This window comes from Podarcis bocagei, assembly GCF_964188305.1.
Source record: "Podarcis bocagei genome assembly, chromosome: 3".
Taxonomy (NCBI): Eukaryota; Metazoa; Chordata; class Lepidosauria; order Squamata; family Lacertidae; genus Podarcis; species Podarcis bocagei.
Genome location: NC_138127.1, coordinates 81,817,235 through 81,831,664, shown reverse-complemented (window position 1 = coordinate 81,831,664; position 14,430 = coordinate 81,817,235). Strand labels below are relative to the sequence as shown.

At 44.4% G+C, this 14,430-nt stretch overlaps 1 protein-coding gene across 9 annotated transcripts in view; it reads right to left on the bottom strand.

Moving 5' to 3' along the window:
• Window positions 1–11,612, bottom strand: part of ESRRG (estrogen related receptor gamma) — a 485,944-nt gene extending 474,332 nt beyond the window's left edge. For 8 of the 9 annotated variants that reach the window (XM_081186033.1, XM_081186039.1, XM_081186034.1 and 5 more), the window contains exons 1-2: window positions 11,485–11,612; window positions 4,725–4,855 (exon numbers count right to left, since the gene is read on the bottom strand). Coding sequence is in view for 1 of the 9 variants with exons in the window: in XM_081186045.1 (XP_081042171.1) it covers window positions 4,725–4,855; window positions 10,765–10,785 (152 nt within the window). In the remaining 8 variants the exon portion in view is untranslated. Of the gene's footprint in view, window positions 1–4,724; window positions 4,856–10,764; window positions 10,805–11,484 lie in introns of those variants that run through there. The other variant, XM_081186045.1, reaches the window with a different exon arrangement.
• Between the last annotated feature and the right edge of the window lie 2,818 nt (window positions 11,613–14,430).

Here is a 14,430-nt window from a genome sequence, read left to right as displayed (position 1 = left end):
AAAAGCATCTCTCTATCCAGTTTCTCCACTCTTATCTGCTATGCCTCTATCATGCCCATACTTTTCATACTTGTTGGAATTGTCTGCGTTGGTGCCTTCAGTATTTTACCTTTAAGAAACTCCCATCCAACTTGGGAGTCCCTTTTTATTCAAGTATTCCTGACTATGGGATTTCACCCACTAGTTCCTTAAAAAGTGAAAACTTATTATGCCAATAAAGTCTGAATGAATTCATGAATGAATAAGTGAAAACTTATTAAGATCCTCACCTATTGACACAATCTTCAACATGGCTACTCAAAATTAACTTGTGTTGAGTTCATAACCCATTACACACTTATCTGGAAATAAGTCACACTGAGTTCAAAATGACTTCTTTCTGAATAGAAATGTATAGGATTGTGCTGCAAGTCACACTTATTTATTTTAGACTGTAATCCGTAAGTCTTGCGAGAAGATTTTTATTGACAGCATGTGTCAGGGAACTGACATCGGAGCGAGAGGCGAAGGGGAGGCTACCAGATTATGCTGGCGAAGGTCCCAGCAGCAGGGGGAGAAACAGCTCAGTAGAGGGGGAAGCCAATCAGTGCAACACCAGGGATAAAGGGGGGCAGACGGGGGAATTGGAGAGAGGGCTCCAGGACTCTTCACTGGACATCAGTGAGGAGAGCCCAGGTCCTCCGCTACCCACGCCTTCCCTGTGCAGAAGACTCCCACGCAGTGAGAGGAGGAGGAGACTGGGTGTCAAACAACTTTTATGTTGGATGAGGTTCAAGAAACGCCCACTGACGGATTCTGCCAGTGACTGAGGCAGCCACAATGAGAAGGGGCTGTGCAGTCAGAAAGGTTTAACAAGGCAAAATTAACCGAGAAAGGCACCAGCTTACGCACGAGTAACTCATACCTATTACAGCATGTCTTTCAACTTTGTGCATTTGTGCATTGTGGATATTATGTTTTACTTTGCTGCTTATTTTTTAAAATCCTTAGACATTTACAATATATAAATTGATTAATTAAATAATTAATTAAAAACAAATATTTCCCTCTGCCACAGACCTGATGAAGATTGTCCCTCCAAAGCTGATATTTGCATCAGGAGGAGGAACTCCCAGTGTAAGACTGAACGGAAAAGAGGTTGGCTGGGAGATTATAAAAATGGATAAGGGAGATTATGGAGCTAGTTAGAGTGGTAGATGTTATTGGGAAGGGAAAGGAATGAACTATTAAAAGCAAGTGGTGGATGCAAGTCAATTCTGGACGAATGATATGAAGAAAGGACAGGACAGAGACAGAAGAGGTGGGTGGAGGGAAAGGAATAAATGTAAAATAAACACTATCATTTCTCTTAATTACAAAGCTAAGAATCTGAAGCTGGGATCCCCTCATGCAAATTAAAGGTCATTTGCTCATCACACAAATATCTGCTTTAATAAAAATAAAAAGGACTGATGCATGTTCACTTGGAAGACTGCACTAATAAGTGATCGGTTTCATATATTAACAAATCATTGGAGATACAACACTTCTGCATTTACTCTCACATTGCCCAATGTCACCTCAAATGCAATGCTTTTCAATGAAAGCACCACACATTCATCAGTGAGTCATCAAGCTCTGAATCATCACAACGTGAGAAATAAAAAAGGATGTGAACCAATGCTATGGATTGTTTGCATTTGCTTTTACCTAATTTGAATGTGTTTTGGAATGTCCTAGTTCTTCCACAATGGATTTGAACCTCACGGGGCAGAGTACAATATTAGCAATGGATGCTTCTGCTTGAAAGGATAGTGGAAAAGTGGTTGTGATCATGAAAAGCAATAATTCATATAAATAAGTGGAAAATAACAGTAAATAGAGCCCAGGTTACAGCAAGAGAACACTGCTTTTTCCAATAAAATGGATAACTATCTTCATAAACACAGACAGAAATTTATCTTAAAAGTTTATAAAGAAATCATAGAATCTTAGAGTTGGAAGGGACCATTTGTGGTTTGTGGTTGCCAGACCCCTTTAATTCCACGATCAAGCAAGTCTTAAAATATAAACTAAGCTAGTTTACTCATGAGGTGATTTCCTGGTGGATGAACCATTATGAGAAACAAAGGAAAGGAGCTCTGAGGGAGACGGCAAATGTGTGGGGTCCGTCTCCTAGCCCCAGCCCGCAGTTAGATGGAAGGACAAAAGCTGGAGTTTAGAGCAGAGTTTTCAGGGATGTGACCTAGAAGTAAAGCAGGAGAGAGCACAATGTTTGATTTCCATTTGAATCCAAGGCTGTGGCTATGGGACAAACAAGAGCCTTGTTGGGTGTTAATGCTGTGAACAACTCCAACGTAGGCTTAGGTTGTATATATGTGTAAATAAAGCAACTATCTTAAAGACACCACAGTCTCTGCTGTGCCTCGTTTCGAAAAGGAAACATTGACTCTGGGCAAGTGCCTTGAACCCCTGGAATCTTGCACTGCTCAGAGATTGGGGAGGCGCGCAGCAATATTATTAGCCAATGAGATCAATATTTTCTTGCATGTTTTGGAACATGACATGTGGCACAAAGACAAAACCTTGACACTGCAAGACAAGAAAGATACTCAAGAATATTTTCCCACAAATCTGATGCTAACACTTCAATCATGTTTGTACAAACTTCTGGAAACAGAATAGCATGCCCTAGCATGAGGGATGAGATACAAATACATCATCAGAGTTCCTAAGCACGTCAAACTAGGATGTTCTAGTTACCTGAGCATATTAATGTTCTGCTGCTAAATATGCGGTAACTGACAATTGTGAGCTTTTGGGATTCATAGGTAGGGGTTGTTTAGGAAAAACCCTCAAACTCTGCTTTTTCAAAAGTGGTCAAGAAGACATTTTCTCTCCCCCCTTCCCTGTGATTTTCTGGCCTGTACGTTACTGTTTTGGGAGGGCATTCTGTACTCTTTCTTTCTTTCTTTCTTTACCTTTTTCTTGAGTGTGAGGAATTGAGAAGGTGAGAAGAAAGACAAAAGTGAGGAGGAATGAAAAGTTCACAACTGGGTGTGGATGTGCTTGCCATTCTGCCTCCTCCAACTTAATGCAAGAGCTGTTCTCTAGGATGTCCTGTTTTAGCAATCATAATAAAAAGGTAGTTGAAAACATACAAAGGATGGCCCTGCCTGCTTTATTTCTAGGGTGCACGTGAGACATTATCAATCACAGCAAATGCTTTCAGCCTATTGTTTGTGCAATTCATCATTAAAAACATGTACTGTGGTCAGCCTTTGATAGAAACAAATGCATTCTTAACCAGGTTGCCTTATTTCTGGTTTGTGTGATCTGCTACCTGCCGTGTGCACCTGGCCCACTTTCAGCCGCATAGGTGACTTGCATGTGTGTGACCTGAAAAAGAGGTGAATAAAAGTCTTGCTTGCCTATGTGCCCTGGCCTGCCATCACCAATTCAACGGGTCAGTGGAAACAAGACTTCACATCTTCCCAAAGCAAGCCAGACAGACTAGGGCTTTGGAGGGGCAGCATGGAAGATAAAAGGCAACTCACTCGCTTTGCTGTCACTACCGCTCAATGAATAGGAGGCTTTACTGTCACCTATAAATGGCCCTGGATCGAAGTCACTTTTTCCACATGAGGCAGCAAAGTTCGAGCACAGTCCCTGCAAGTTCCTGCTGCTATTTTCTGGGACTGTGCTGGCCCCTCAGCTATGTGCCTAGGCATGGCAAGCCTCCTTCCATGCCAAATGCCCACCAGTCCATCCTGGGAGCTTGGTACCAAAAAATGTACGTCCCACTAAGCTCCCCTGAACTTTGCACTGGAGAGGCACACAGAGCCACTCACTGTGACTCTTTTACTTCCCTTGTTTTATGAATAGAGGTGACTTCCAGGGCACGATACCTCTGTCTTTGTTAATTTCATGCCACACTAAAGTGGGAACTGAGCAAATGCAGATGCAGTCTCCTTCCAATACACACTCTGCTCCCTAGAAGACGTTTTCCTGGCAATTGACCGAGTCCAATATCAGCAACACACCTGCCTCATTAAAAGCCTCACTTTCCGGCACATACAGATTTGCATTCCTCTCCAGTGTTTGCCTGGCGCACAACCCGCAATTTAACGCGTAGGCTGGATGGATGCAAGTGGCATTAGAAAGGATAAGAGCAGCAGGGGATAATGTGAGCTCCTCATGTGAAAGAGGCTATCTAGGACCCTCTGTCCCCTTTTCAGAGAAAACTCTGCCTCTTTTGCTGAATTTTTTGCCTGTCTATAGATGACATTTGGAGGCAGCTGTCCTCCAGTCACTTTTGTTGCAGAATTGCAAAGAGTCCCCCTTCGAGGGCTTTTAATATTACAGAGATTGTCAACCCCTGCGTTGCTAGACCTTGGAGGGTTGGGGTTTGCTCTAAACTTCTTGGAAAGATAATAATTTGAAGGAGAGCGCACGATAATTCTGCTGACTCGGGACAAGGCGTTCGCCTAGAAAACCTTGACTCTTCCCCCTGTTTCTCCCATCCGTCCTACTGTTCTTCCCTTTCCCCTGCTTTTCCTCTCGCTCTTCCATCGCTGCTTTCAAACAGTCGAGAGATACAAATCACGACGATTCCCTCCCCTCACCCCCGCTCCCCACAATTCATGTGCAATAAGGAACTAAAAGGGAATACTAAAGAAGGAGGGAAGCCAGGAGGGAAGATAGCAGCGCAAAATGCAATCCATCGATCGAGGAAAGGTACTCACATGACTGTGGAGCGAGCGGCTTTACACGGACTCTCAGAAAGCTGAAGGTCTCCTCTCGGCCCGTTTTTGTTTGTAGCTCGTCCTCTGCGCAGCTCCCGCAGCAAAGCGATCAAAAGCTGCAACACCGATCGCTTTGCAAAAGGGAACAAACACGGGAGGGTTTGTATTACTCCAGATTCTTGTATGTAGCCTATAAATAGCGAACTTTTAGATGGAAGCAGCTAACAAATGAGAAGAGAAGGCGTAATTTTGCACGGAGACACCCCCCCCCTGCTTTCCGGGGCAGTTGCTGGAGCTGAAAGTTGTGGGTGTATTACAGCGAAGGAACTGGGCTTGATCGTGATTATGAATGTAGAATGTGTGGGGTTTTTTGTTTTGCTAAGCTAGTGGCATTCTGCCTCCCCTTGTTGACTACTGGTGCCTGGCAAAAATGTATCCGAATATTGCCGATATATTTAGAATAATAATGGAGATGGGGAATTTGTATAAAGGGGGGCCCTATAAAGCATTAGCTTTCTCGTAGGTTGAACTTGAAATTTTGAAAGCCTGTGTTCCATATATCTGTCATGAACCCACTGAGTGACCTTGAGCAAATCACCCTCTTTGAATCAGTCTTCCATCTGTGAAATGGGATTCACATGGCTATCTCACATGGCTGTTGAGAACACAGCAGGAGTATAGAAGTACTAATAATTGGTGAACTCATCCGCAGCTTATTTGGAATAGGAGTAGGAGAGAATAGATGCTACTGTACAGATGACCAATATCTTCTCACTAAGTAAACTTTGGGACCACACAAGCGTAGCGTTTGTCTATTCAGGCTAGAGTCACTATTGTTATAGGGCACTGTTTGGTGGAATTGCCCTAACGTCTTCTGAGGATGGGACTCCTACTATCTTTCCTCTCCTTCATTTACGTTAATAGATTCTGAAGTATTGGCGTTTTCGGGGGGGGGAGGGAGCTTCCCCCTCATCAAGGCGGCCCGTGGCTCACCTCTGGGGGCCACTGATTTCCGAGAGCTGGAGGGACTGGCTCCCTGTCAGCGGCGGAGCTGCCGCTGCTAAGGATCCTGAGCCCTGCAGCTCCGAGAGGGGTTTCCTCCCCGTGACAGGTAGCTGTCAGAGCTGCCCGGGTAGGAAGTGCTGACCTGTCTAAAGAAATGCATCTGCGTCTCTGAGAATTTTCCGGACAGATGTTGCCAGTTCACTCCGCGGAGGCTTCCATCAATTTGCGCACACTGAGTGGAGTTGATGACTGTTTGGGTTTGGCAGCGGCGGGGAGTTGTGTGTGTGCGTGGATGTGTGTGTGATGCCATCAGACATCCTGTGGCACCGACTCTCTGGGAAATGTCCGCTCCTATACAACAGGGCTTCTTAAGCTCCCTCGCAGCCAGGCTGTGCCCCACAAAAACTAACGCTGGAAAGTCATGGGGAAAGATGACTTTGAGTTCGTTCCCCTTTGGGCTTTTCTCAGCTTGGCTCCTTTTAAAATCATACTTTTTATCTTTCTTTTCTTCCTGCTTCTTCCAGACTTACTTTCTTTCTTTCTTTCTTTCTTTCTTTCTTTCTTTCTTTCTTTCTTTCTTTCTTTCTTTCTGAAATTTGTTTTATCTTTTCCTGTTATGTGTCTTCCTTTCTTTTTTGTCTTCTCCCTTTCCAGATTTTCTCTTTTGCTTCTCAATTTTCTCTTGCTTTTAATTACTGACCTAGCTTACTTCACAGCTCCCAAGGAAAAGCATGCAAAATCACTGAGGTTTTAAGGTACATCAGTGAACATGTTACTCATTTTAGGTCAAAGGCATAATTCATTATTTGAAAACTATGGTTCTTGTATTCAAGCCGCCAACCAGTGAACCTGGTTTCAAAGCAGGTGGCAAGAAACTGTGGATTAAAATCCATATGGGTATTGTTATTTTTTCAAAGAGACAGAAAGATGCTTACTTTGACACTTAGCAACCTGGATTCCATTCAGGATTCTTAAATGATTCAAGGTCATGGTCCTGTGCACAGTTACAGGTAAGTAACTACGTAGGGCTGTGACTTTAAAGTAGTTTAAAATATGAAATATGACTCCCACCCAATTGTCAAGACTTGGAGAGAACATACACCCAGGAAATGTGGTCGTGTGCCCTCATGCACATGTGCGTATGCAACATCAAAGAAGAATATGTATGGGCATATTTAGGGTTTGCAAACCCCTTGACCCAAAATAAACATGCATTTTTATACATTTAAAAACCTGACCAGACATAACTTCTATCATTATTAAGATGAGCATTTGATGATTTATAAGCAGGAGGAACTTTAAAAGAGGGATTTTGTAAAATGTCCAGTTGCTTTTTTTCATATATACCCCCTTCATTTTCTCTCTCTTTCAGACAGAGAGATTTGGGGGCAGGACACTGATCACTGAATAATCCTGTTTGTATGGAACTTGTTAAATAGGATAAATAGGACATTCATCTAATTAATAAACGCTACAGTGACTCACACTGATTTACACAGGATTTAGTACACATTTTTGCATCCTTGAGAATGTGTTTTGTGCCAACAGAGGGAAAGCCGGCCTTCTTCTTTAGTAAACTTTTTGTTGGCCTGTAATCTGAATCTATCTATAGGACCAAGGTCAAGTAACTACTAAAACAAAAACCCCTCTTGTGTTATGAGGAAAACTGCAACTGTAACACCCTCTTCCCATTTGGGAGAAGTGGGAGAAGAATTCCTGTTTTCTCTCTGTGAACCAAAAGACAGAGTAACACGCAGCAGTCTCCACATTAGAACAATTCACCTTTTACTTATCTCTTATTTATTACATAAATAGCCTCTTTAGAACTTACTACCTTGTGTTCTTTCACTAAATAAGAATATACCCAACTTTAATGCTGCTTCTCCACCCACTACTTACCATTTGCAAGATCTGTATTAAATGTTTATAAGACCATACTGCACCTAACAGGACTTGGTTCATTTTGATTGACAGCAGGTTGGTCTTGTGGGCTGCTAATCCTTGTATAGCTTAGTTTTGTAGCCCGCCCGCCCACCCCATTCTCTTTTCCAAGTCAAGTCTAAGGAAACCTAAAAATTGACGCTTTAATACTCCAAAACTGTGTGTGGCGCCAGTGTTTAGCTTGCAATAATTATGCAGAATTTAAGTTTATTCTTCATGCAGAATCCAAATTAAAACACCTCACTTGCAAATACTTTGTGATGCGATTTTAGCACACAAATGAAAGTTTAAAAGTTTTGATGCAGGCTTGTGCTAATGTTATTCTTGATAAAAGCTGGAAAATAGAGAGCACAGATTGTTAACTGGAAATGGATTATTATTTGGGTGTGATAAAAATGAAGGAAAAGGGCAATAACTCTGGTAGAGCACATGTTTTTGCATGCACAAGGTCCCAAGAGCACCTCTAGCAAGAAGGACACGTAATGGGGGGTGGGGGGACCTCAGACTCTGGAGACCTCCTGCCAGTCAGAGTAAATACTAATGGCTAGATGGACTAATGGCACGGAGAACCTGCAGCCATCCAGATGTTGTTAAACTACGGTACATCTTCCATCATTCCTGATCACTGGCCATGATAGCTAGGGTTGATGGAAGTTGGAAATTGGCAATATCTGGAAGACTATGACATGTGTCCCTAAGATAGGCTGGGGATGGCTGGAGTGTTAGGCAAAGAGGAGGTGTGGAAGGGTTAAAGTAGATAATTGCAAGAAAAAGTAGTTTAATTTATTCCTTAAGAAAGGAAATAAAGATAGGATGGAGGAAAGACTAATGTGGGGACATTGATAGAACTGGGAATAAGTTTGAGGGAACTCAGGGAGGTGTGTTATGAGGAATAAATGCAGGTTGTCCTGCCCTATGTCTGTTGAACCTGGGATTTTTTCACCTAGAATCCCTTTTATTGATAATTAAAGGATGAAAGCCCATCAACCTAGCTACCTTTATCAAGAACTATGGGCAAAGTTTAATCACATTGGCCATCACCGTTTGAAATAGCGGCATGCGTTTGTGAACAAGCCATGACAGATTTTTTTATATATATCACCCGATCTCGCCTCAAACACTACTTTCAACAGAGGCAGTTGTGTAAAATTTCACTCGTTCTACACAAGGTTAATACAAAATAAAACTGAAATCTAACTAAAAATACTTAGAAACACGGAGCTCACAGAGCTGTTCATGTGGGATGAAAATTTGTATATGACATAATGAATACCACCCCCACCCCCCGGATTACCTGCCAGTTCTCAAAGCATGCTTGGCTATTTCTTCCAAGGAATGAATTTTCCATTTTTTCCATACACAGATCCATAGATCCATCCGGAACCCCTAGTAATATGGATTTACATAACCGAGGTGCAGCCTGCTGTTATCACTAGACATAATGGCCAAACATATTGTGATGCACTTAGGGTGACTTGAATCCAGTGAGATCTTCTGCATTGTACTATATGCGGATCTTCTGTCATGCAGAAAGGGACGGATTGTACTAGAATATGAAATAATCAAACTGGTTTCTTTTCTGAAACCAGAATCAGAAATCTATACTTTTCAAAAGTAACTGTATTTCAGAGGCAAAACTTTTCACAAGTCATCAAACTTCCAGGCTCTTTCTCACACAAATTTGAACTAACACCTCTGTCAGCTCTAGGCAAATGAAGGGCAAAAGTTCTGAAACTGGACATTGCAACCCAGTACTGAAGTGTAACTGAAGTGCAAACAGCTCCTGTCCTCAGATCCAATTGAGACTGTTTTGTTATGGCTTGTTTTCTGAGTTGATTAACTTTTTACAGTCAAGGAGCAATTAAAGATTGCAGGCACCCAAATATCATGAGGGTACTATTAGATTTTGCTTTTTCAAATGTGATATGAATAATATTCTTTCTTTCTATCCACCCATAAATTATCCTATCTCTGTGCTACTATGTATTTCTTTTTACCTTTCACTCGAGAATGGAGGCGTAAAAAGATGCAGGGGGATGTTAACACAGGGTGGAAAGATGAGAAACTTAATTGCATGAATCTTTGCTTCAAGTGGATTTTTTTAAAGCTTCTAATACTTCCTCAAGATAGTTAAAGACATTGTTTTCAAAGTGTGCTGTTTAAACAAACTTGATGGAAAGGAAGTTGAAAATAAGTTACAGAGATGGACCAACCTGCTTTATTTATGGGGAACATGTGAGACATTATTTAAACCTGGAGGGGGGCCCTTTTATAGACAATCCTTTGATAGAAACGATTGTCATTTTCACTAGATTCCCTTATTTTTGGTTTGTGTGATCTGCTACCTGCCATCTATGCCTGGCCCACTTTCAGCCCCACAGGAGCCTTGCATTGTGTGCATAACTGTGTGTGACCTGAAATGCAGGTGAATAAAAGTCTCACCTGCCTACCTGCCCTAGCCTGCCAAGGTCAATTCAACGGGTCAGCGGAAACAAGGCTTCACGTCTTCCCCGACCGAGCGAGGACAGACTAGAGCTTTGAAGGGGCAGCGTGGAGGCTAAAAGGCAGCTCACTCGCTTTGCTGTCACTGCCGCTCATTGAAAAGGAGGCTTTACTGTCGCCTATAAATGGCCCTGGATCGAAGTCACTTTTTCCACATGAGGCAGCAAAGTTCGAGCACAGTCCCTGCAAGTTCTTGCTGCTATTTTCTGGGACTGCGCTGGCCCCTCAGCTATGTGCCTAGGCATGGCAAGCCTCCTTCCATGCCAAATGCCCACCAGTCCATCCTGGGAGCTTGGTACCAAGCAATGCGAATCCCACCACTCCCACCCCTCCGCCTGAACTTTGCACGGAGACGGAACGAAACACACACAGCCACTCACTGGGGCTCTTTCGCTTTCCTACTCCTGCCCTTCTTCTTTTATGAATAGAGGTGACTTCCAGGGCACGATGCCTCTGCCTTTGTTAATTTCATGCCACGCTAAACTGGGATCAGAGCCCAGGTCCCGCAGATCTCAATTCTGCTGCACACCCTGCTCTCCAGAAGGGTTTTTCTGTCCCTGGCAATCGTTTATATCCCTTTTAAGCAACACACCTGCCTCGGTAAAAGCCCCATTTTCCTGCTCAGATTTACATTCCTCTCCAGTCCGCCCTGTCCCACCGGCACAAAACCTGCAATTTAACGCGTAGGCTATATGCAATTTTTTTTTTTGGGGGGGGGGGGGTTACTTCATTGTGACGGAGGGGGATGCTTGGGAATGCTTGAAAAGCAGAGAAAGCTTATACATTTGAGAGGATACGAGGCAGCGCATGGGTACTGGCTAAGGTTCTTTTCGCACTCTTCTACAGGCTCCCTGGGGCCCTCTTTCCTCGTCTTCTGAAAGAGTGAACTTAAGCCTCCTTTGCAGAATTTGCAGCCTGTTTCTTTATCATATTAGGCGGCAGCTGCCCAGTGCCCACCAGTCATTTTTTGCTTGCGAAGTATCAGTGATCCCTGTAATCCTTGGGCTTTGGTTCTCATACGGATCTTATCCGTCCGATATTGCCCAATTTTAGGAGGAATGTCTAACTGCCACTATCAGGAGAATTGGAACGAAGCGACACATGGTCATTTTGCTGCACGTTCTCAGCTGATTTAGACTCTGGAGACAAGGTAGTCACTTAGCAAACCTTTCTCTCTCTCTCCGTGGTGCCTTCCGTCACCCACTTTTCATTTACTATACCCCCCTCCTCCCCTTTCATAATTGCTTTCCGCTCACCAAGAATACAAACCTTACACATTTTTGCGGGGCGGGGGTCATAGGGAGGTACTCACATGGCTGTGCGGCGAGCAGTTTACACGGACTCTCTGCAGCTTGGAGGTCTGCTCTCAGCCCGCTTTGATTGTAGCTCGTCCTCTGCGCAGCTCTCGAAGCAAAGCGATCAAAAGCTGCAACACCGGTCACTTTGCAAAAGGGAACAAACACAGGAGGGTTTGTATTACTCCACGTTCGTGTGTGTAGCCTATAAATAGCGAAGTTTTTGATGGAACCAGCTAACAAATGAGAGGAGAAGGCGTAATTTTGCGCAGGGAGCCCCCCTTTCTCTTTGGAAGATTAAACCCCCCAGGCAGTTGCTAGGGCTGAAAATTGAGGGTGTATTGTAGCAAAGGAATTGGGTATGGTGGTGATTATGCATGTGTTTATTGAGGGTTGTTAGGGTACTGTCGTGCTTTCTCGAGACATGCGCGCGGGCGCGCGCACGCACACAAACACATTTGCTTGAGACTGACCAGAGTTAGAATCACTAACTGCACTTCAAAAGTTCTTAATGATAAAGGGATGGGGCTGAGAAGAGTGGGGTGAGGCACAAAAGGGTTGTTTAGAGAATGTGGCGGAATCAAGACTGAGAGATTCTGGGACAGCTGAGTGAGGGCTCTTTTAAATCAGCCCGTTCCTTTAATTCTGCTTAGGAACCTATAAGCTCAGAGGATGCATTACTGCAAAGCACTTCGCAAACTAAAATATATCTTTTATACAAAAATAATTTCCCTCCTACCCACTTTTTTATTTTTAAGCGTCGGACACAGATCACTCTTTGTCCTTCTTATTACAGAAATATCCCCATCTCCTGAACTTGGGGGCATTTCGCTGACCAGTAACTTGGCACCAAATAAACTTTTGGAACACACAAGCGTAGCGTTTGTCTATGCAGCCTAAGCTCACCATTGTTATAGGGCACTATTTGGTGGAATTGCCCTAACGTCTTCTGAGGATGGGACTCCTACTATCTTTCCTCTCCTTCATTTACGTTAATAGATTCTGAAGTATTGGCGTTTTCGGGGGGGGGAGGGAGCTTCCCCCTCATCAAGGCGGCCCGTGGCTCACCTCTGGGGGCCATTGATTTCCGAGAGCTGGAGGGACTGGCTCCTTGTCAGCGGCGGAGCTGCCGCTGCTAAGGATCCTGAGCCCTGCAGCTCCGAGAGGGGTTTCCTCCCCGTGACAGGTAGCTGTCAGAGCTGCCCGGGTAGGAAGTGCTGACCTGTCTAAAGAAATGCATCTGCGTCTCTGAGAATTTTCCGGACAGATGTTGCCAGTTCACTCCGCGGAGGCTTCCATCAATTTGCGCACACTGAGTGGAGTTGATGACTGTTTGGGTTTGGCAGCGGCGGGGAGTTGTGTGTGTGCGTGGATGTGTGTGTGATGCCATCAGACATCCTGTGGCACCGACTCTCTGGGAAATGTCCGCTCCTATACAACAGGGCTTCTCAAGCTCCCTCGCAGCCAGGCTGTGCCCCACAAAAACTAACGCTGGAAAGTCATGGGGAAAGATGACTTTGAGTTCGTTCCCCTTTGGGCTTTTCTCAGCTTGGCTCCTTTTAAAAATCATACTTGTTTATCTTCCTGCTTATTCTAGATTCTCCTTTTTCTTTCTTGGCTAGTGCCGTCACCCCCCCCCCCAATCCTTTTAAGTTCTTGTGGTTTTGTCATTTCTTGCTCCCAGAGCTTTGCCCCTCTGTTTGACTTTCCTGAATTTGAGGAATTTGCTTCTGCATCTCCAAAGCAGGGTAGCCTATTCCCAGCTGTCCCCATCACTTCTGGCTTTTGCAGGCAACGCGTGTTTTCCTCTGCCTGTATGGAAGTGGCGCACTGAGTGTCCATATCTAGGACCCATCCCCTGCTCTGGGGACCTTTGACATCCCTTTCAAACGCGGCCGCTTCCTGCTGCGCACAATGGATACACGCAGTGCTTATCTTCACAATGGCCACTGTGCGGATATGATCAAAGGTAGAGAAGAGATTGCTTTCAATCTCTAGCGTGTGTATACAGTATTAATTTAATGTGCATCATATATACCGATTCTGGATAATAAACTGTATGCCATAAACACACATGCTAAGAAGCGATGATTATGTCTTTCAGATGTTCGTGCACTGAGGGCTTTTTGCTTGGGAATGAAGTCTGTCACCCCGCTGCTCTTCCGTGCAAAAGGGTTCAGGAAGCAGGCTGGAGAGAGCCGTCCGCAGTCCCCTGCTGCTCCCCTCTGTGCTGGGCTGGGGATATTAAATCGTTACTTCTGGCAGGCTCCGAGATGCTCTCAAGTGGTTTTTAGTCTGGCGCTCTGGTCTATCCATATACATTTCCAATCTCATGGCTCATAAACTATTAGCAAAAGGATTTCATTATTCACCTTCTGTATCCTACAAAAGACAGAGGGGTAAAATATACTCCTGGTAACAATGAGAACTGAGCTAGGTTTAAATCACGCCGAGCTGGAGAGCGAAGCCTCCGCAGTTTCAGGGTCCGTGTAAGCCTTCCCCTCTGTAGGTATGCCCATCTATCTAGCAATCTAGCTTTTCGGATGAAATTGTGTCCCTTTCCTCTTTTCTTTTTCCCCTTCCTTTTCCTCCCCCCCCCCCCCCACGGTTGTGCATATTTGCTTTGCGCAGAGGCCATTGTTCAGGAGAGATCAAGTGGCGGGGAGAGAGGGAACCTTTTCTTGAAGCAGGGGGTCGAAGAGGAGCATTTCACATTGTGCATGAAACGAGAGGGGGAGACTTCCAAAATAATCATTAGCAAAGCTGAATAAGGAACCGCAGAGCAAGCCCAAGCAGGTGCCAGGTGTGTCAAGAACGTGTGGAAGTTACTTTGCTCCTCGCAAGAATCTGATCGACCAAGCAAGCGCCCGAACACAAAGGCAAATGTTGCTGCTGCTGTCATTCCTCCAGACAACTGATGGGATGGTTTTCCACGGAGCCCAGAGAAGGAGCCCTCGGGGCAA